This window comes from Platalea leucorodia, assembly GCF_965183815.1.
Source record: "Platalea leucorodia genome assembly, chromosome: 2".
Classification (NCBI taxonomy): domain Eukaryota; kingdom Metazoa; phylum Chordata; class Aves; order Pelecaniformes; family Threskiornithidae; genus Platalea; species Platalea leucorodia.
In genome coordinates, this window is record NC_138824.1 from 101,415,742 (window position 1) to 101,437,939 (window position 22,198).

Genomic DNA, 22,198 nt, shown 5'->3' on the forward strand with positions numbered 1-22,198 from the left:
TTGAGATCAGACGTTAAATAGCTTTCTTGCAGAGTGCTGAAATTCCAGGAGGCAAATAAAACCTTGTGTCACAGAAAACAGTTATCAGAACAATCGCCCACAGTTAGGTGCTGAAATATCAGATGAAACATTCCCTGGATGAGTAAGGAAAACACAAAACCCCACCACACCTTACTTCAGTAAACGTGTTTAGAATAGCTTCACTTTTGACAATGCCCCAAATTAAAATACATCCTCAAACGCTACTGTAGGTCACAAACAAGAAAAATAGACTGAAATCGAAGATGTCTGGGAGAAAAAAACATGCAGGAAGGCCAGCTACAGCATAACTCACTAAGAGGAACAGTTGCATAAACGAGTTGCATCCTCACAGCAAACTTAGATTATACTGAAGAGACCACACAAATCCAGACAACTTCACACCGTCTCTTGTTTAAGTATCATCTCGGAAGAATTCAGAGACAGAAGCTATTTACCAAAGACCACAGTGACTGGAATGCTCACGTTCAGTGTTCTCATTTTAAGCCCCGATTCAGAAAATGAATTAGTACTTTCTTTCTGATTTGTCTAAATCACGCAACACTCCCAACGTAAGCCCTAATTAAATTTATATATGATATTCTTCACATTGGGTTTTCTAGGAAGGACAATAACTGAACTCATGGTGTCGTGGTTTAACCCCAGCCGGCGACTACAGAATCATAGAATCATTAAGGTTGGAAAAGACCCTTAAGATCATCGAGTCCAACCGTTAACCTAGCACTGCCAAGCCCACCACTAAACCATGTCCTCGAACTAAGCACCACCCAGCCGCTTGCTCACTCCCCCCCCGCTGGGATGGAGGAGAGAATCAGAAGGGCAAAAGCAAGAAAACTCATGGGTTGAGATAAAGACAGTTTAATAGGCAAAGCAAAAGCCGCGCATGCAAGCAAAGCAAACCAAGGAATTCATTCACTACTTCCCATGGGCAGGCAGGCGTTCAGCCATCTCCAGGAGAGCAGGGCTCCATCGCATGTAACGGTTACTTGGGAAGACAAACGCCATCGCTCTGAACGTCCCCCCCTTCCTTCTTCTTCCCCCAGCTTTATATGCTGAGCATGACGCCATATGGTGCGGAGCAGCCCTTTGGTCAGTTGGGGTCAGCTGTCCCAGCCGTGTCCCCTCCCAGCTTCTCGTGCACCCCCAGCCCACTCGCTGGTGGGGTGGGGGGAGCGGCAGAAAAGGCCTTGACTCTGTGTCAGCACTGCTCAGCAGTAACGAAAACATCCCTGTGTCATCAACACTGTTTCCAGCACAAATGCAAAACATAGCCCCATACTAGCTACTGTGAAGAAAATTAACTCTACCCCAGCCAAAACCAGCGCGCATGGGAACTTCCTAAGTATCCATGGTGTAGCTTCAATGTCACTGCATCAAAAATATATGGAACCAAGAAAGGGATAAAGAAGTAAATGTGCAAAATTTATTATGTTCCTCAACGAACACAGGGACATAAAATTTATAAAATTAGATCACATCTTCAAAATAAAAATAAACACCAACAGTTGCTTGTTACAATAAACAGCCCACATGAAGCTCAAAACCAGTTTACTGGTTTACTCTAAATCAATTTCTTCATAAAAATAAGCTACTTTAAAAAATTACTTCAGAAGAAAGTTCATGCAAATTGAAACATTATTGCAGCATATCCTTATAATGTGTACAAAGAAAAGTGTTGGCAAAACGAGACTAAGCTGAAAAAGCTTTGCATAACAAGTAGCCTCACCATTCTGTTAAAAGGCATTTTCTAAATTCAACTTGGGTCCTTCTAATTACAGAAATAAGTTTCCTCCTTGTTAAGGGATTCACATTTCTAAATGCAATTCAGTTAGAAGTAAATATTTTACACTTCTGGTTACGTAGCCATGGGGGAAAACATTAGTCAAGAATATGCCTCTTAACATGTCCTGTCATTTAAAGTAACAGTATTCTTTAGTTTCTTCTTGCAGTGTACATCTAGCTTAGACATGTTTGGTTTTTTTATCCTAAATGCAGTGAAAACAATTTGACCCAGGCTCTATTTAGAAAGAGCTTCCACCATGACATTTTTCTTTATAGTAAAGCTCCTTCCTGCCGCTTCCCCTCCCCATACATGGCCAGATTACCGAGTGCTGTGAGACAGGAGCACCCTGATGCAGGGACACAGATACACGGACAAGCAAGTGGGCACTGGGAGCATCCCGCAGCCGTGGCCACAAGGAATTCTTCAAGGAGGCTCAGAGGAGCCACCTCACTGAGGCTACTGTTGGTCTCTTTACATCTTTTGCTCTGGACCCACTGAGCCAAAAAGCACTGCCCCTGAGGGGGGCTGGAAGAGAGTGTCAGAAAAGTTCTTTAAAATTGTATCCAGCATCAACTCCCTTCTACCTGTGTAAACATTGTAAGATTCAATACTGGAATTTAACGCTTCTGTCACAGTACACAGTGGCATTCAAAACAAACCTCTAAGACAGCAAGAAACTGTTCTTGTGGAACAGCATAGGCTTTTGCTGAGGTTATCAGGTTCAAGTATATAAAGTCTACAGATCTGCTCCTCTTTAAGCAGATGGCATTCTTTTTATCATAGGATGAAAAGTTTGACATGGTTTGACAAGGAGTCAATTGTGTTATAACTTCAGTTAGCTCGCAGCAGAGAGGGTATATAACTTCCCACTAACAAAGCGCAGATTTGGAAACCTGAAGACAAAAAGATCCCAAAGTCACGCTGTCTTCCTTAGGCTGCGACTTTCATAATAAAAAAAAAGTTTTAAGTGTTTATTTTGCTGCCAGTCCCATATATGAATTTTATTTTCTGACAAGTTATACTATTTCCTTGTCTAGCATTTCTTCTGATGTTTTGCTCCCTGAAGTATTGTCATCATTGGAATAATTTCCTGAATCTAGACTGCTCTGTTTAGAATGTTTGTAGTCTTTAAAATCAATTTGATTTACTTCTTCTGTGATGATAGTCTCAATTATAGAACAATTTTCTATTGGTTCTTCTGTAGTTGACAGATAGGGACTGCTAAAGAGCTGTCCTCCAAAACCCTGCAAAAAAGAGAAGCAGAAAAGAAAGAGATGAACATTCACACATAATACCTAAATAATGATTCCACTTAACACCACAGCTGTACAAATCTGGTTTATTCAGTAGCATCATGAGGTTTTCTACCTATAATATGCCATTTGTTTCCCTAAGTTCACAAACTCAAAGTTAGGATGAAGTTTAGTTGCATTCATATAAATGAACACTAAAGAATGACTCTAACATTAATCTTAACTCTTTTGCTATGCTCATAGTTATCAATCACCTACATAATTGCAGTATTTCATTGATTATAGCCTTAAGAGGCCACACAAGAACTAAAGGAAAATCGTAATTCCGAATACTTTCCAAGATCATGTGGTAGCACGGGAATGACAAGTGTGTGTTTGCAAAGTCTGCAAATCATTATCAGTTACAGAGCAAAGTCTGAAAGAAGAAAGAGAAAGCGAGCTGCTGCAGCAGGATACCAAGCCCTATACAGCTCTCAACAGTGCACTGCTGTCTATCCTACGTGCTTTAAATCTACTCTCCGAATTGCTCATTTATATCAAATCCATCACAAAAGTTCTAAATATTGCATTAATTATGCAATTAATGCATTGCATTAATTACGTTACCAGTATTCTACTGAACAAACCAGCTAAAATGCTACCTTACAAATAAATTAAATTCAGATTAGCCCTTGTAAACTATGAGACTGGTTTTAAATTACAACTTTACTAAAAAAAGCTTTGTATACTACATATCCTAGGAGCTTCAGTGAGATGATGACACATGTTAGGAAGGCCACACGCTGCTCAACATCAATGCTCTGAGACACAGAAGAAAGCACAGTGAAAAGCAGTTCTTGCTACGTTTCAAAATACACCTACACTTACGAGTTGCCCTGTTCATTCCAGAACAGGATCCCTCCTAAGTACTACCTGTGCCAAGCTGAGCTGGAAATTGGACATCATCTGCCCTTTTAGAGAACACCCAGGCTGCTAGGACAGGAGATGGTAGAAACACGTGCTGCCTGCTACGCTAAAATTTCATTTAAAGACTGGGCTTGCATTTTCACCTCCTCTGAGTTTTGAAAGATGGCAAAAAGGCTAGAGCATGCTCTTCCAGTAACACAATGGGAAAACATTTCTGGTCTCACATAGCAGGGCAGAAGTACATTATCACATTGGGTAGACATGCACACTCTCTGCAATGAAGGATCATTAGCAACACTTTTGCACAGATAGAAGAAAAAACATAAAAGTTAAAATATTTGCTAATAGCAGAATTCTAGAAATTGATACTACTCATTTTTTCCATAGGAATTCCTGCACTTTGTTAAAACCTATACAATTAGTCTTGGCATACCCATAAGACCACAGGATAACAGACAAACACTTTTTCATAATATTTTCTGTTCATTTATCTAAAAATACGTCCGCTTAATGAATGAGAAAAATACGTCTCATCTTACCTCTATGTTCAAAGGAGGCTGGCATGATGGAAAGAACACGTATTTGATTTTATTGTAGGCTTGATACAGGACAAAAGTAAGTGGTGTAGCCACAAGCAAGACAGCAAACAGGGCAGTTACAAATGTTGCTAAGATGATCAGAGGTAAGACTTTATCTAAAAAAAGTGAATAAAAAACATTCAGTCTAGGTATTCATAAACTACAAAGATTAAAGAACAAATTATCTCCAGATCTGCTACAGTGTTTATCACAAAATTTCACACTTCTACAGTAGTATACCCAGCCACGATGATCATTACAAAAATTATGCCATTCCAACATCTTAGATAATTTTGTTAAAAACACAGCACAAAATACTTATCCAATGTAAGAACACAGGCATCTGCAGACAGGATCAGAACCAAGATCCAGTTATTCCCGGTTACATGTCAGTATTTGACAGCATGACAAAAAGGCTGCATGTAGACAGCTACCATGAAGCACTTGACGCATGTCTGCGCTACGGCTTGCGCACAGGGTCCAGCCCCAAGGAACATAATATGTAATTGATAGAGCTCTCTCCTTTAAAAAGGCAGAGATACAGGAGTAAGAATTCCCATGGGCGATGGAGTAAGAATGGGCAATTACTACAATGAAGCTGGCCCATGGTTATTTAGCCAGGAAATGATTAGAGTGCCTAGACTTGCAGGGTCTTCAGGGGCCCAAAAAGCATCCAAATGGTTTCTTGGACAGGAGAGGAACTCCAATTGTAAGCTTCAGATGACTACAACACAGTGAGCATCTATTTCTTTCAGATGCTTGTCTGAGAAGAAATCAATCCTAAGGCTACTCCAGTTATTTTCTACACTGGTAGTCTAGACATCAGCTCAGCACAAGATTTTACTTTGTCAGTATAGAAAGGAGAGAAGAATTTCACTTCAGTGCTCAAACGTGGTGTCATCAACTTGATGATGCCAAGCTGAGTGGTGCAGTTGATTAGCTTGAGGGAAGGGACACCATCCAGAGGCACCCTGGCAGGCTTGAGGAGTGGGGCCATGTGAACCTCATGAGGTTCAACAAGGCCAAGTGCAAGGTCCTGGACCTGGGTTGGGGCAACCCCAGGTATCAATACAGACTAGGGGATGAAGGGATTGAGAGCAGCCCTGCCGAGAAGGACTTGGGGATACTGGTGGATGAAAAACGGGACATGAGTCAGCAATGTGCACTTGCAGCTCAGAAAGCAAATCATATCCTTGGCTGCATCAAAAGAAGCGTGGCCAGCAGGTGGAGGGAGGCAATTCTGCCCCTCTACTCTGCTCTCACGAGACCCTACCTGGAGTAACGTGTTCAGTTCTTGGGCCTCCAGCACAAGACAGACATGGACCTGTTACAGCAGGTCCAGAGGAGGGCCACAAAAATGGTCAGAGGGTTGGAACACCTCTCCTAGGAAGAAAGGCCGAGAGAATTGGGGTTGTTCAGCCTGGAGAAGCTAAGACTCTGGGGAGACCTTGTTGCAGCCTTTCAATATATGAAAGGGGCTTATAAGAAAGATGGAGAAAGACTTTTTACCAAGGCCTGTAGTGACAGGACTAGGGGCAACAGTTTTAAACTGAAAGAGAGTAGGTTTAGATTGGACATAAGGAAGAAATTCTTTACGATGAGGGTGGTGAAACACTGGAACAGGTTGCCCAGAGAAGTTGTGGGTGCCCCATCACTGGAAGTGTTCAAGATCAGGTTGGATGGGGCTTTGAGCAACCTGATCTTGAAAGATCTGTGAAAGATGTCACTGCCCATGGCAGGCATGGTTGGACTAGATGATCTTTGAAGGTCCCTTCCAACCCAAACCATTCTGAGTCTATGGTCCCACATTCCTGTATTAACCCAGGAACTGTGGAAAACCTTCTAAGAGGTTAGGCTCAGTTCCAGGACTTAAGGTTAGGACGTTATGGTAGAAGGAGTTTACATGACAGAATCCAGCTTTTGACAGTAAAATATTGTAGTCAAAGAAACCTCTTATCTGTATAGTCATAAGCTATTCAGTGCTTAAGTTCAAAAGCGTTGCAAGCTTCCTTCTCCCCTCAACTCTTCTGCTTTGCAACATATTCTCTGGCACTAGCTCTAACAAACAAACAAACTGAAGCGAGTTTGAACATGCTAAAATAAATACATACCAGGAGACACTCTACAAACAATCAAGATGAGACAATCTGGTCTTTTTATCTCTATTTCCAGTTAGTACTAACGATCAAAGACTTAAAGATTTCCACACTGGGATATAAGAATGTATGGGAAGTACAGGACATGATCTGTATGACTGCATCTCTCTGTATAGAGTCTTGAATGTATTGCTTGGTCTTAAATAGGCTCATTATAATAGACTGATACGGGGAAGACTAATAACTAACTAGTAAAATAGATTAAAGAATTTCTCTTATGAAGGTAAAAGAAGTAACATTTGTTTCTTTTTAAGGCTTGATAAAGACAAAGCAGCAAGGACTCCAATATAAATGAATCCTAAGAGCTTAAGATGTGAGAAAGTATCATTACTATTATTACATTTTCTTAGCTTTAAGTCAGTTTGGATATTTAGTAATTTTTCTAGTGTTACAGCCTGTTAATAGAAGATAATTGGACAAATTAAGAGCAGGTTATCTGTTGAATTTATCTTCTGAGTGTAATCCATCTACAAATGTATTCTCATTTTGCACAAAGGTGAGCTTTCAGCTATAATGAGCCTGCTGATTTGGCTCCTCACACTTTAGCACAGGATTTTTGAAAATTTAATTCATTCACAGAAGAATTAAGACAATTTCAAGAATAAAATACTCTTGAAAACATAGCATTTAGTGATTCCTTGCACCCTCCTAAAAATATCTTGAAAGTACTGGAAATCAAAGCTTGCCTATTAACAAGTCATTGTACAGACCTGAGTTTAATTCACAATGATTACAGTTATTAATCCGAGATAATTTCTAAACTGAGTTGTGTCGTGGAATAACCAGAATGTAATTTTGATCAGGTCAGAACAGAAGCAGTTTATTAGTTCAGCTATAGGAGAGAACACACAGCAGCAAAGTGACAGACTGCTGATACAGATCCCTGCCCAACTAGGTGCTGACTCTGCAAGGCCATTAGGTCATGCTGCAAATATCTTTTAACTAGTGAGACCTGCAAAGTCTATGAAGGGTTAACAATTTCATTTCCAGAGGTGTAACAATTCCCAAGCTCTTCCTACCTCCAGGTGTTCTGATGCATTCCTCTTTGCTGTAACGACCGCTTTTGTTGTAAACTTCTGAGAACGCTTGTACTTTTACACAGTACAAAGTTGAGGGTGTTAGATCGGCGACTGTCCCTATTGTCTGTTTTATCTCTTTCATTTTGATTTTCTCCTGAAAAAGAAAAATTGGAAGAATAAGACGCCCATAAATAGTACAAGAGTCACTCAGATTAGAATTTTGGCCTCTGATGAAGAAGTAATTCCGTAAGAAGTTAGGCACCGTTCTGCACTTAGATTAAATAAAAGAAACCACACAACTCTCTCCTAAGCAGACACATTCAGGACACACTTATCGGCAAGAACAAACTGCTTTCACCATACTGAAATTTTACAGTTCAAAGCTGTGTGCAAAAGGAAACTTCTTCCTGTTGCAGTTTGTTTTCTTCTCTTCTTCCACGCATTTACACATGCACGTTTACTGATTACTTTAAAATATTTTACTGTAAGAAGCATTTAAACAATATTGAAAGATCCATTAACACATGAGCTAAAAGCGTGCAAGACTTCATTGTTTTATGATACATATAGCTATAAAACTGCAAATACAGGAAGAAAAGAATTTGAGGGGCCAGAAGCTGCATTAAGACAGTGCGCAGAGTCATACCATAAGAAAGACAGCACTGCAAGAACCCTACAACTTCTATTCAAAAGCGAGCCATTTAGCAGCTTGTACAAAACTCAGTGCAATTCTGCAAATCATTACATATAGCCACATCAATGGAAAAAGATTAAAATCTCAATTACTTTGTGATAAAAGTCATCTTGACCAGATATTTAAGAGAGTCTTTCAGAAAAAAAAACAACCAAACCAAAACAAACTAAATTGATTGCATGATTGATACACCATGTATGTGCCTCTTTTGAAAATAAGCTTCTTGAGGAGACCTCAAATTCAGTATTTAAGTCGTAACAAGTTTTATATACTGTTTTAAGTATTTCACTAGTTCATACCTCATTATGTGATGAATTCTTCCAATACAGAACTCGGTAAGACAAGTCATAATGGTCTGTCATGACTTCACCCTCAGATCCTCCTGGAGGAGAAATCTGGATATGGAGCAAAACATCACTGATGTCCACCTTTACACCAGGAGGGCCAATTTCATCTGAAGACATTTAAAAAAAAAAAAAAAAAGATTAAAAATAAGACTGAAAGAATACAATTAAAAATATTGCATAAGATACTGTAATTTAATCTATGACAATTTTTAAGAAACATATACTTAAAAGTCCAACTTGACTAATAGCTTTATTCAGAATCTCAAGTCCTGAGAAATATTTCAATTATTTTCTTCTTTCCACATTCATATGTTGCTTCTGCAAGTTTCAGTGACATAAAATACACAGATGGTGGGATAAACTCTGTGCCAGTCAAAGTGACGCTACTGAACACTGCTTAATCTCAGCAGGATATGGGCCCCCTTTTTCGCATATACCCTCTTTCACAGTTATAGCATAGTTGAAAAGTGAGAAGCATTACAGTTTGTTTTCTTCTGTTGAATTATTTACCTAGGTCACCATTATCTTATTAAAGAATTATCTAATTACCAAGAGCTTAGACAAGGGAAAGCTGACATATAGAATAGTTATTGATTCCATCTTCAATATGGAAGGCAATGGAATATTCCCCTATATATTAGGTAAACATTTCTTGACGTTTATGATTGATAACTTTTTTGAAGTCAAACGCTTTAGTAAGGTCACATTTCTCACAAAATCTAAAAAGTGCAACAAAGATTAAAAATTATAGCAATTTCACTCTGCAGAGTGTGACATATTTTTGAATTACACGTCACTATCATTTAAGACTGCTTTTTCATGAAGCTCTTCAGGGTTGTATGTCAATGTAATACTGCTTCAGCACAAAATTCAGGGGTGCACTGTGCAGCGGTAGAGGGAAGGAGGAGATGAGAGTAGATGCGCAAGAAAATAGAAGCAGTGGATTCCAAAATTATTTGACTTTGGCATCAAGAAGTGCTCCCTGTCAATGGCAAGAGTCAGACTAGGTATATTTCTAGTAAAATCTCACACAGTGATCAATGCAGTATACAGCAAGATTATAAAATGCTATATTAATGCTTTGTGGTTTAATTTTGTAAAGCAAATGATACGATTCTAAATATAGTGAAATATGGGCTGTGCTGAATCGAGGAGACCATGGAAAAACTCCTGTTTAACTTGATGAGGCCAGGATTCCCAACACAGTTTCTGTAGGGGAACTATACATTCAGTTTCATTAATCTAGCCGGTTTCTTTTTGCAAATAATAGCAATAGGTACAAGTTTGTTTAGAAATGTAAATTTAAGAAAACACATTTGCTTACTTGTTATCAGAGGATCTACTTTTACTTCATGAGACAAACATGATTTATTATATTCATTCATGGCCTGCACACGGAGATAATAAAATCCAGAAGTAGTAGTGATGATAGATGAGAAATTGCATTGTGTATCAGTGATGTTTTCACATCCAGGTACATTGAGCCACTTCACTGAGTAATCATCATGAAGTTTCTTTAGATATCCACTGCAAGAGATATTTTAATAGTTTTTGATGTGAGGTCCTTGAACTCTCAAAAAAAACCCAAAAAAAACATGTCCGCTTGTGCTACATAGGGTTTATTTTTGGAAGAATAGGCCTCTTAGAAATTTCTCATATTTAAAATACTGTTTTTTCATTTATAACTGAAACAGTGATGTTAACTGGATCAGGAAATACAAATTAGTGCTTTAATAAAGCCTCAATAAAATTATATATAATATATTATATATATATTATAATATATTATATATCAGTTTTAGAAATTTTTAAAATCCAAGTATAAGATTTTTCATGCAGTTCTATTAAGTCGATTATTTTTCTGTCATGCCAAAGGAATTCCAAAAGAATGCTAGAGGTATCTCTTCTCTTCGATGCTGACCACAATATTTGTGCAACAACTGGATATTAAGATACAGGTTTATAGACATGATGGGGTTTTTCCCCACGTTGGGATCTGACCAGAAGTAATCAAAGATGTTGACAATTGAAACCTTGAACACCTGCATTTTTGCTCACTTCTAGTCATCTAATTTCTTCATATTCAAAAAGATAGAAAACAATGCAAACTTCACATCTTTTAAATATTACTTAGCATGTATTTAGTAGTCTATTCCATCAGGTATTTAACATTCTTAAAAGAAGCCCAGTAGCCTGAAATTCTAGGATATGATGTTATATGCAATCCTATATGCAATGCTAAAAGCGCCACACTATGTCCAGATGAGGTTCCAATGAATACATTAAGCCACTTTTGCTAAGTATTTCACTTCAACTTCTAATAACTATTTGCAAAATACAATGGATGGCATTTAAAATGACGTAACCTGTTTAAACACAGATATGGAAATTATTTAACTCACATGAGATACTGTACATTGTAGCTCACATGTTGTTTATACTGAGTATTCCAATGCAGATGAAATTTCATATTCAAAGCAAAAATGCTCACATTTGTTGCACAGAGTAGGTCATTCACTGCTCAAAATGAAAAAGAAACCCACAGTTACTGAAAAGCTTTATGTTATGTACAGCAATTTCTCACTGAATGGGCATTTTTCATGTAAATGGTCATGGTGCACTTTCAATAATTAAAAAAGAAATTGTTTTCATTATAAAGATGACAAATCAAAGTCTGTGATATATACAGCATATTAAACCTTTAGTAAAAAAAAAAGTTAAAAATCAAGTCAGAAAAAGTACAGAAACGTTGAGATTAGTAGAAATAAACGGGTTCAGCAATAACTCCATGAGAAAACTGTGTAAAATACACATGCATAAACAAAATAATTTTGATGTAGCATCTGTTCAATCTATGTTTGACTTTCTACATTCCCACACTGTTATTTTTTTCCCCAAAATAAACATTTAAAAGTACTTAAACTGACACCTGAACAGCACACAAAAGAATTTAAATTTAGACATGCAAAACAAGCAACTGGTGGCAAAATGCCACTAAGCCATTCTTCAGAATCTGTAATAATAAATTCACCAGGGCTTGCATAAAACCAGTATTTTTTTAAGCTTAGCTCAACTTTATATGCATTCTTTTAGTGCCAAGTATACAAAAGGCTTTTCTTTTGCCTACATACCCATCTGTTTCCTCCTGATTCAAAAGTCACTAATTCAAAAATATTGTTTTCCAAAATACAGGAAGTAGTTTTTGCAATCCAAATTAATGGACAAAATTTGCCTTGGAGCAAAAACCTTTTTGTACTACTAAAACTCTAATATTGATAGGTGACATATTTTATATTGATTTAAAATAGAAAATGCACATAACTGTCAAGATTGCTGTTATGCCAAAATTAGTAGGAACTTGGCACTTCTGCGTATTTCTATTGCTTTAGAACAATTTACTTTCCAACAGTTTAAACTTGAGTAATCATTTTAAGATAAAACGATTTTACTCTGTACCTTTACGGGTAGTTTTTACACAACGAATGGGACTGAACAAGCCTTCTTGAAGGTCCAAAGGAAGAGTTGCTTGAACTTTCAAACAGTAGGTAGTGTCTGGTGCAAGATCATCAATTACGTGAGTAGGAAAAATACTTTGACTTCTGAACTGTAAGAAACAATTGCAAACACCATATGAAGATAACTGTTCTTCCTGATGAGCTGATTTTTTTAAAAGTATCTTTTTTCTTCCCCATGTTTCAGCCCATTTATATAATATGCCATCAAAAACGCTAACATAGGGAATGAAGGACAATATATGAGCTGAACAAATGCTAAAGGGAAGTTTCCAACTTAGCCACGTGATTGAGAGGAAGGAACATGTCGTGCTCCTTTAACACATGAAAGTCGGGAGGGATTGTGACACTTCTCTGCATGACACAACTCACCACGCAAATATTCAGACAGATACTCAGAAGAGAAATAGTACACTTCCGTCCCTCAATTCATTGAATGAACACTCCCCCTCCGGCTACCTCCCTGCTTTTGGTTTACCAGACTTTTCAGTGACTGACCTTTGTACACAGCTTGTACTTAAAGCTTTTTTCCCCCCTTTGATGTGTAATGACTATGACTAGGTTTTCCAAATGAACACAGATAGTGCTTCAATTCCTGCCCTAACCTAGCTGGCACCCATTCCCCTAAAAGGATAAAAAAGAAAGTATTTCTACCTTGGTCTTTACAAGAGAGCTATATCTGCTGTGCAAGACGCACATTATGGCTTGGAAACTAGTTCACCATTACAAGACCTCAAAAGAATCCCTAAGAAACCCCAGCCTACAGTATAAAAACAAAGAACTTAGTTAATGACACCAGACAGTGTACTGAGAGCTGTAGTCGAGCTGTATGGTCTCAGCAAGATCAAGTTAGCCTCTTACCTCTTCCCTCCCCTCTACCTATGCCTTACTGTAAATGCTTCTTCCCACTGCCTTGAACTCCAGCAGTGGCTCCAGCATTTAACAGAGAGACAAACTCTTATCACAAAATATTTAATACAATCCTCTAGTAAAAACAAAACAAAAAAAGCAAGAAAACACCCCCTCCCGACTTTTAAACTGCATAGCAACAGTTATACAGCATTACATAATTAAACAATTCCATTTTAGAGCATGAAGCAATTAAAGTACATCTCTGACAGTTATGTTAAGGTTAAAAAGGTAAAAAAAAAGTGATCATACCTCTGCATTTGACGAATTTTCCCAGATAACCAGATTATATTTAAAACGTAGATCAGCTATCCACATTTTTTGGACCTGATTTGCTTCTGGAGGAGAAACCTTAATTTTTATGACTCCATTTGTGGACTGCAACTCTATTCCTGGTGGACCAATCTGAGCTGCAAATATTAACGGGGGGGGTGGGGTGGGGGAAATCAAGCATGACTATGTAAAGAAAAAACACCAAGGAAGTAATTTACATTACTAAAACCACAGTAACTGCCTACAGTATCTTATTTTTAATTCTTTTGAGGCAGTAACAAGATCACAGTAATTGCCTATAGGATCTTAGTTTTCATGAATAAGAAATCTGTATCTAATAGAAATCTAACCTAACAACCAAACACCGTTACCTGGTTCTAAAAACAGTAGAATTAAAATGCAATATTACTAGTGAATGTTTTCCAGAATCTGCAGTGAAAGTCAGTATAAGTTATTGTAAAACATGCAAGGCAAGAAACCTAGCTCAAACAAATCAATCCAGCATTGATGGAAGGCTTCAGTACCATACTACACTAACTACTGAAAAGTCACAAGGTTAGAAGAAAACTTCCAGAAAAGTCCACTGTCAAAAAGGATTTTTCTGAAATCTAGAATAATACAGAGTGATAGAAAATTCTGTCAGAAAAACAGCATCACTTATAATACTTTCCCCTTTCCAGAAAGGAGAGAATCATAACATTCCGTGACCTGCAAATACCTTACATTATATTAAAGTTGAGAAAACCACTAGCTCCTGTTGTTATGAGCAATGGAAACCACACGCATTTTTTCCACAATAATGTACTGAAGAACATTTAACTAAAAATGTTACAGTGTACATGGAGCTCATACCTGTAAAATACGGAATCATTTCAAAAATGCTAGACCATGGAGACACTTCTTCCTTTCTTTCAGCCCTTATACGCACATGATGTGTATCATAGTATTTGGTTATTGCTGAGGAAAAGTCACATTCCAGGGAAGTAACATTTTGACACCCAGACAACTCCTTCCATTCTACTTCATTTGTCTCAGAATCTTCAAACCTGTAAGAAAACGCCCCCAAAATAAAACCAATTCACAATTTAGGTCTTGAGATTCTTTTTTCTTCTTAATGCTAATAAATGTCACACCATTTCATGCTGTTTTATCACTAGCACCAGTGTAATCAGTGTTATCTGCTTAGTTACCCTGGAATTCATATTGTCATTTAGTTCATTAATTTAATCTATTAATTTATTAGTTTAGCCTTATTACCAAAGGTTAACTATCAGTCTACAAAGTCTGATACCAGTTTGCTTTATTCACCATGTAAACACACAGTGTCAGAAAACAGCATCAAAGAACTGCCAAACTCCAGAATTACATCCTTCGTACACGATCCTAGTCTGGCAATGATTTTATAATTCACTGGAAGAAATTTAAAAGTCTTGATGGCAAGAAGTGCTTAAAAGAGCACAAAAGCAGCAAAAAAACCCAATTCCAACATTAGTAAGGAATGTAGATTAGGGGAAAAGAAAAACACGGAGGAGAAAACTGGAGTTCAGTAATAAGTGTTGGAATAATTAGCTTTACAGAAGCTGTTTTTCTTGTGAGTTAACAGACATCCATACCTCATTTAAGAAAGACACATTTCATTTAGAGATTAAAAATGTCCTGATCAAAAAAAAAAAAACCAAAAAGAAAAAAAGAGAGGCACAGACCTGAGGTAGTAATTGTTTATCCTCAACTCCTATCTTATCTTTCAGACCAGTATTATGTTTTTAAAATGAAACTATTTTCAAAGCAGTGGTTTCTCATCTACATATTGAAGAAGGCGAGCTATTTTTTTTTTTTTTAAATCCAAAATCATACACTAGGAAATCCTAAAATCAAGAATTTCTTACGTGATTTTATCTTAGAAGTGTTTTTTAATATTTAGTAGTCAGGGAAGCGCTACAAAATACCAAATATATATGTATATGCATGCACAAGTATTGGTATATGAAACAATTGAAGAAAACCAAGCAAACATTTAAGAACAAAAATTAAATTGTTTCATCTGATGATTAAAATTTGCAGATGAGAAATCTGGATTCATAAACACTGACAAACTATTCAAAAGCTACATTGAAAATTCTCTCAAATTCTTTGTTGGCGTGTAGCCACAATGTAGCTTAATTAAAAAAAACCAAACCAGAATAAATAAATCTGAATACTACATTTCTAAGTGTACCGGTTAATATTCTCAAAGAACGACTCTAGTATGAAGCATTATTCTACACAGATAACTGTCAGACACTTCTGGCTCAGAATAAGGTTACTACTTACCACCGGTATTCTGCGGAAAATGTCACATTGGTATCATTCCCAGTATAGTTCCACCTTAGAGTGAAATTTGTATTTACAGCATAGACCTGAATATCCTGCGGACTCTTCAGATTCGTTTGGCCTACAAGAACGTAACATAAAGCTATATAAAGATTGGGATAACTAATTGGTACATAACTTAAGAATAACTTACTTTTGTTAAGAAAGAAGTAGAGAGTTATAGCGAAATGAAATAACAATAAACATAAGAGTTAAGAAAACCCCACGCTACTCAAACGGCACTTCAATATATAGCTCAGGAGCTGTGCATCAGGTAGCTCCTTTGCCTATTTGACTATGCAGCTCTTTCCTCTGTGCTTAAAGTCTTTCTTCCCACGCCCCTTTAAAAAGAAGTATATACAGTTGTAACATTCAAGGCCTGTGTTCACTGTCGCGGATTGATTATAAGCAGTCTGAATGCATTTAAACCAGTATTTTATTGGTTGGATCCAACATCTGGATCTCAGCTGCAAAGTGCTAGGGACTGACCCAACGCTGTCATTTCACAGCTGCGGAACAGATTGAGCATAGCAGACTTATGTCACGTGTTACTGCCATAAATTCAATGTATTGAACATAAATCCCTTTCAGTGAGGCTTCATCACACAACAGATCTTGTATCTCGCTCATGGTAATCCTGTCTTTTCTTTTACACAAAGAACAGTGCATAAAATGACTTATGGAGGGCAAGGGCTAATTCTCAGGACACAAATAAGAACGTCCGTAACATCAAGGGAAGGACCAGACCATGAGAAGAGAAAGCTTAACAGGCAGATTACCAACAGGAGGGAAGCACGCACGCTAGAATCATCTGCAGGATTGCGCCCTCTCCTCTATTTTCCACCTTTCAAAAATAATTATTAAAAAAAAACCCCAACTGCCTCATAATTACCTAATATTCCACTTCCTAAAGAAGACTACTTTGCCATTAACTTTGAGATATGCAGAATCCTAGGTGTCCCATTTGGTATACAATTCAGATATCAGAGGACAGATGAGAGTAACAATGCGTTGGGAGAAGGAATTATTCTGATACTTACAAAAACTGAAATTTATCTAGCTATTTATGCAGTACATTTTGCTTTGAATTATTTCACACCAGTCTATGTCACTGCTTCAGAGCAGTGAGGCTAAAAAGTTACAATCAGGGCTGAAAGTTTGGACTGAAAGTTTTCTAGTACTAGAAACTAAACCAGACTGTGGCTTACAGAGCGAAGGGAAACAGCGTGAAGGCACAGGGAACCTCAGGCAGAATTCACTAGAATTATACCAAAACCACCAACTAAACAGCCATATCCAGATTTACAGAGCTTAAACTTCATCTAAGTCCTTCTGCACGGTATCCTATAGTAGGTATCTTTGACAACCCAGGCTATGTACAATTTAGGCAGCACATACCTCTGTCCTCCGACTAAGAATGCACTTTCAACTTCTAACACATCAGGGAAAAAAAATAAAATCAACAAAATAATAATTAAAAAAAAAATCACCACACACCTCTGACGTGACTTTCTATTTTAACCAGTTGTGCGTTACACTATTAAACGCTTCCAAATGGCTACAACTTCTAAAAACATATGTTAGTGACCATCGCTCTGAAATTGCTTTTTGATGTCAGTCTAATATTTGATTATATTAGGAAGAAATCAGAACAAATACATCCTATTTCACCTGGGCAATCAAAGTCTGTTTGCACATCTAGAGGGTTATCCTGAATTTGATTTTACGAGTGGCTCTTCATTGCAAAAACTATTTCATATTTTACACGATGACCAAGTTCTCTTTATAAAAAGGAAATGTGCGTGGAAAAGCAATCTACAAACCGAAGTCTGCAAAATCCTTTTGGAGAACACAGTTAAAGTGGTATCCACAGACTACTGAGTTTTGGAAATAACTCCTGAAAGCACAAAACTGGAAAGGAAAATAATTCAATAAAACCTCATGGATCCCACTACAGAATATATTTCCACAATGCATGAACTTGTTACTCTTCTAAGCTGACAGACTAAGATAAGCCCAGAGAATGCTAAACTACATTTGATCATCAGAAAATAAGAAAGCAAAGGAAATAACTAATTTTTTTCAGATATTTATCCAACAGATGGCTACAGTTCAGCCAAAAAGCTTATGATAACAAAGGCAGCTATTTCAGATTTTGGCAAATAATAGCAATTTTGAATATTCATATCCCTTCACAAAGAAAATACTTCATGGGAAAACATTATTTTCAGTTTATCTGAGAATGTTTGCATTAAATTTAAGAATCAAAAAGCCTGGAACAAAACAGTTCCACTAGCTTTTAATAATAATTAAAAAAAAAAAGGCAAAAATAAAAGCACAACTTGCTATTACCATAGAAAGTACGAGTCTGTCAGAGCCACTTGGGAAAAAAAGTAATAATTTGTTTGAAGGATACCACCACCTATGGTAATTGATAGATTGAATGTTATAATCTTGCTTAGTAACATTGCTTTATGACCCAGTGGAAGATCATTTAAGCGTTGTGATACAACATAACACTTTCAACTTCAGTTCTAAAGAAACATGAGCAGATTGACATCTTTCACATCAAAAGTGAAAGGGTAGTGCTTTTCCCTGTAAATACATGTATTCACGTATTTGCAGAGACTTAAAAAAAAATATCATTCATACACTCAGTCTCTGTTTAAATATTTATTTGTAAAAGTTCTTAATAAACAGTATAACAGAAAACCTGTTTCAAACCATGCTTTGGGAATGTAATTCAACTGCTGACATTTGAATAGCCTCCTAAAGCAGACAGCCAGCCAGATACAGTTTCCTCAACTCTCTAGCAGCACACATACCAGGTTTAAAAACCTGCCGTGGCAGTACTAAACAGAAGTCTTCACAAGAGATTCCCAAGGTCGACTCTTTACCCTGTACAACATGGAACCTTGGAGTAAACCATAAGAAGGCAGGATTAGATAACATAGTAGTAGCCGAGAACCACATTGCACCTACAGAGCTCCGACACTGATAAAAATGCTACTGTATGTTAAGACTATTATTTTTGCTTGCCTTGGGTAGAAAAATCAAATATTCACTGTACTTCCAGAGTATCTTTCCCACATTTGCAAATCTTTATCTTATACATAGCACGAAGCTTTACAATAATTCTTATTAGACCTTTTCCATTTGAGGTCAGACAGGAAAAAGGAAGCCTGGAAGCAGAAAGAAAATTGTTTCAAGATTCATGTTCTAACCAGAATCCTTTCTCCCCAGGTTACAAAAAACATGCTGATGTAGGACATCCAACTAATGTTTTAAGCTAGGCCAGCTTTTTCTAAAGCTGGTAAATCCCACAGCAAATAATCATATCCTCCCTCCGGATACACAGAATATTGTAAAAATACAGCTCTGGATTCCGACATTTGGAAGAAGATACGGTATTCCAGTCCCAGAGTAAGAGCACACAGAGTGAATCAGAAGGGATTTATGCCAGAACAGCTTTGGTTAAAGGCCCAAAAGATGACTGTCTCTTCAGATGTGACTGCCTCGTTCTCAGAGAACTTCCTCATGCAAGTCTGAACAAGGTAATTGACCTTTTTTTAATCATCCTTACAAATTGCTGAAACTAGGCATTAAGAGCTGTTTTCAACGGCACATGGTAGCCTTTACAGAACTTTAATATAAACAGAAACATGCTATTCAGAGGCATCACCTGTAAAATTAACTTTTCAGGAAGTTGTTCAGTGTTACGTTCAACAACAATGTACAAGGGTGAGCACTTGCAGTCAGTGCTCAGCAATAGTCAAAAAGGGAAAGAAAGTTAGAAATTGATATGGAATTAAGTGAGCAAAATAGAAAGCTTAATGTCATTATATAAATTCATTACAGACTTATCTTCAACAGCATGTGCAGCTGTAGAGTGACCACTCTCATAAGCAGATAGCAGAACAGAATAAGGCAGAGAAGGGTGACAAGGACAATCCCAGGTATGGAACAGCTTCTGTCCTGGGAGGAATCAGACTACGACTCTTCAGCCTGAAAAGGAGACCAAGGGGAGGATATGACAGATCTACAGACACCTAATGAGTTGCATGGGGAATGCAAGCCACAAACGATCATTTGCTGTCTTCTTAACACAAAGCCTAAGCATCTGAACAACCACCGCTCTGCTCTAAGCAAACAAATGAAACTGCTGCTTCATTGACTGCTTAGTCCATCTGTGGAATTCCTTCCCCTAGGACTCTGTGAACGCTCAACTCTTACCTGGCTTACGAACTCAGAGTCCAATACAAAGTCTTGAACTCAGAGTCCAATACAAAGTCTCGATGCTATAGATTGCTGTAACACTACATTGTGAAGCATCACCATATACTTGCTTTTTTATTCTTTCCTATTCCACTACCAACCACTGCTGTAGATGAACACCAGACTTTTCGCTTCATCTGGTATAAAACATAACATCAAAAAAAACACCAAAAAAACCACAACACTCTTTGTAGATCTCTCGAGCTTGATTAGGTACTTTCCTCCTTGCCCTGGTCAGAAAAACAAATTATTGCTTCAGAAGGATCTCTCAGTCCTGACAGACAACCCTGATAATTCAGACTATCTTCACCAGGAAATCAAACTTCTTATCCAAATTCAAATCCTTATTTATTGAGGGTTCCAGGTCACAATTATGCTCTTTTATCTGTTCTCTCCATCTCCTGTTGCAGGTAAAAACAGGGATATAATCAGAAGGCCAACTATAATTTTATACTCTGAAGAATGTCTTTGGTTGAAATTTGTTAAAAGTTAATCATCACCAATTTGCATTTTAACACTTCCTAATCACCCATTCATATATTGGAAGCACAGAAACTGAGCTAGAAGAAACCTTGCAAGATCACCTGTATTTCACATTGGAAAAAGCAGGTGGCCAACTCTACATACATCATCAGATATTTCCGTAGAGAAGTCCTATGGTTTCCACCACTGCATAATCTATTTTTACAGGCCTCCAGTCTCCTGAAATATTTCACTATCCTTACCATTAGAGATTAAGGAAAGTTTTCTGTAAATCTGTAAAAATTCTGTAAAATAATGCAAAGAACTTCCAAAACAGATTTCCTAGTAGATTCTATTGGAGGTCTGGATCTTCGCAGAATAGATCCAAGTTTCCTTACAGCAAGGATGCTTGCTTAGTTGCTGTTCATAGTCCATAGACAACAAAGAGTTTACAGACTGCAAAATGCAGGCTCTAACCTATATCTCTTCTAAGCACATTTAGCCCATGTACTTTTTGTCTGTGGATATTAAAGCACATTATTCTTTACATCAGACATATTTGAAAACTATGTTAAACATGACTAACGCTGAAGAGAAAACTGAATGGCAGCAACAATTCTTTTAGTTTTCCTTTTAAGCCAAATTTTCTAGCTTTCTGAATGACTTTTATTGTTCTCTTTCGTATTCTCTCTGAATGGTTGAACGTGCGTGAAACACTATACTTCAGAAAAATCACAATACTCCAGCTGAGATTAATAAATGGAAGTCTAGCTTACAAGACAGACGACCTAACCTTTTCATTCTAATTAGCACTGCTGCGCCCCAAAACTTCTACAGGTATTCTACAGCGTTCAACACATATATTACAAGGCATTGTAACGTTGTATCTTTTTTTTTTTTTTTTTTTTTTTTTGGAACTGATATTTAGACCATCCTTTGTTATCATCTATTTGCCTAAGTACACAGCCCTACACACATCCTTTTTTAATACCACTGTACTTTTTTTCTGGAGTATTTCTCCAGTTTGTCAGGATACTTCTCGATTCTATGCTTGCTTTTCAAAACAATTGTGAGCTCCTCCCACTTAGTTATATGTGGATTTAATAAGCTTACGCTCTTCTATTACACAGATTATTAGTAGGTCCCCACTTGATACATCCTTCCCTCTTGACAGTGAGCTGTAAAAAATTTTTTATTAGCTGGAAAAATTGTACTGAAGCAGTTTAACATAGGTTATTTTTCCCAATATGCTTAAGAGATTAGTATACAAAACAGATTCAAAAGCAATACTATGCCAAAATACACGCAATTGGAGCTCCTCTATCCGCATAGCCTTTTATTTTAGAATAGCAGAAATTCAGGTTGATTTAACATGACATTTGTTGTCAATACTACAGACACGCATAGGTGATCTACCCATGCATCCTTTCACATAATACTCCCTATTTCCAATAAGCGTTTTGTGTTTGCTGCCCTACATTAATTTCCCAAATCCCAATGAACACCAATCCAGGAATGAAGGAGTAAACTCAGAAACGTTTAATTACCAGAGAAATTTTGTGATTTAGCTAGAAACCAGATATGGAGAGTAATATCTAAAAATCAAGACTGACTTCTTCCCGGTTTATTTTACTAATTATTAA

At 37.2% G+C, this 22,198-nt stretch overlaps 1 protein-coding gene across 1 annotated transcript; it reads right to left on the reverse strand.

Annotated features, from left to right (window-relative positions):
• Nucleotides 1–1,476: 1,476 nt before the first annotated feature.
• IFNAR1 (interferon alpha and beta receptor subunit 1) lies at nt 1,477–14,457 on the reverse strand. Its single transcript, XM_082303939.1, has 9 exons — nt 14,322–14,457; nt 13,449–13,606; nt 12,232–12,379; nt 11,178–11,292; nt 10,100–10,302; nt 8,728–8,882; nt 7,735–7,888; nt 4,521–4,675; nt 1,477–3,066 (listed from the first exon to the last, which is right to left on the reverse strand). The coding sequence occupies exons 1-9, from the start codon at nt 14,338–14,340 to the stop codon at nt 2,839–2,841; spliced, it is 1,335 nt and encodes a 444-aa protein (XP_082160065.1). The 5' UTR covers nt 14,341–14,457; the 3' UTR covers nt 1,477–2,838.
• Between the last annotated feature and the right edge of the window lie 7,741 nt (nt 14,458–22,198).

What these genes read in the sequence shown, in the direction of transcription:
- IFNAR1 (XM_082303939.1), bottom strand. An exon ending in TGTAAAAACTACCCGTAAAG is followed by an intron (nt 11,293 to 12,231) that starts GTACAGAGTAAA and finishes CATTTTGAGCAG; the next exon opens with TGAATGACCTACTCTGTGCA. An exon ending in AGAATTCATCACATAATGAG is followed by an intron (nt 7,889 to 8,727) that starts GTATGAACTAGT and finishes TTTCTTTTTCAG; the next exon opens with GAGAAAATCAAAATGAAAGA.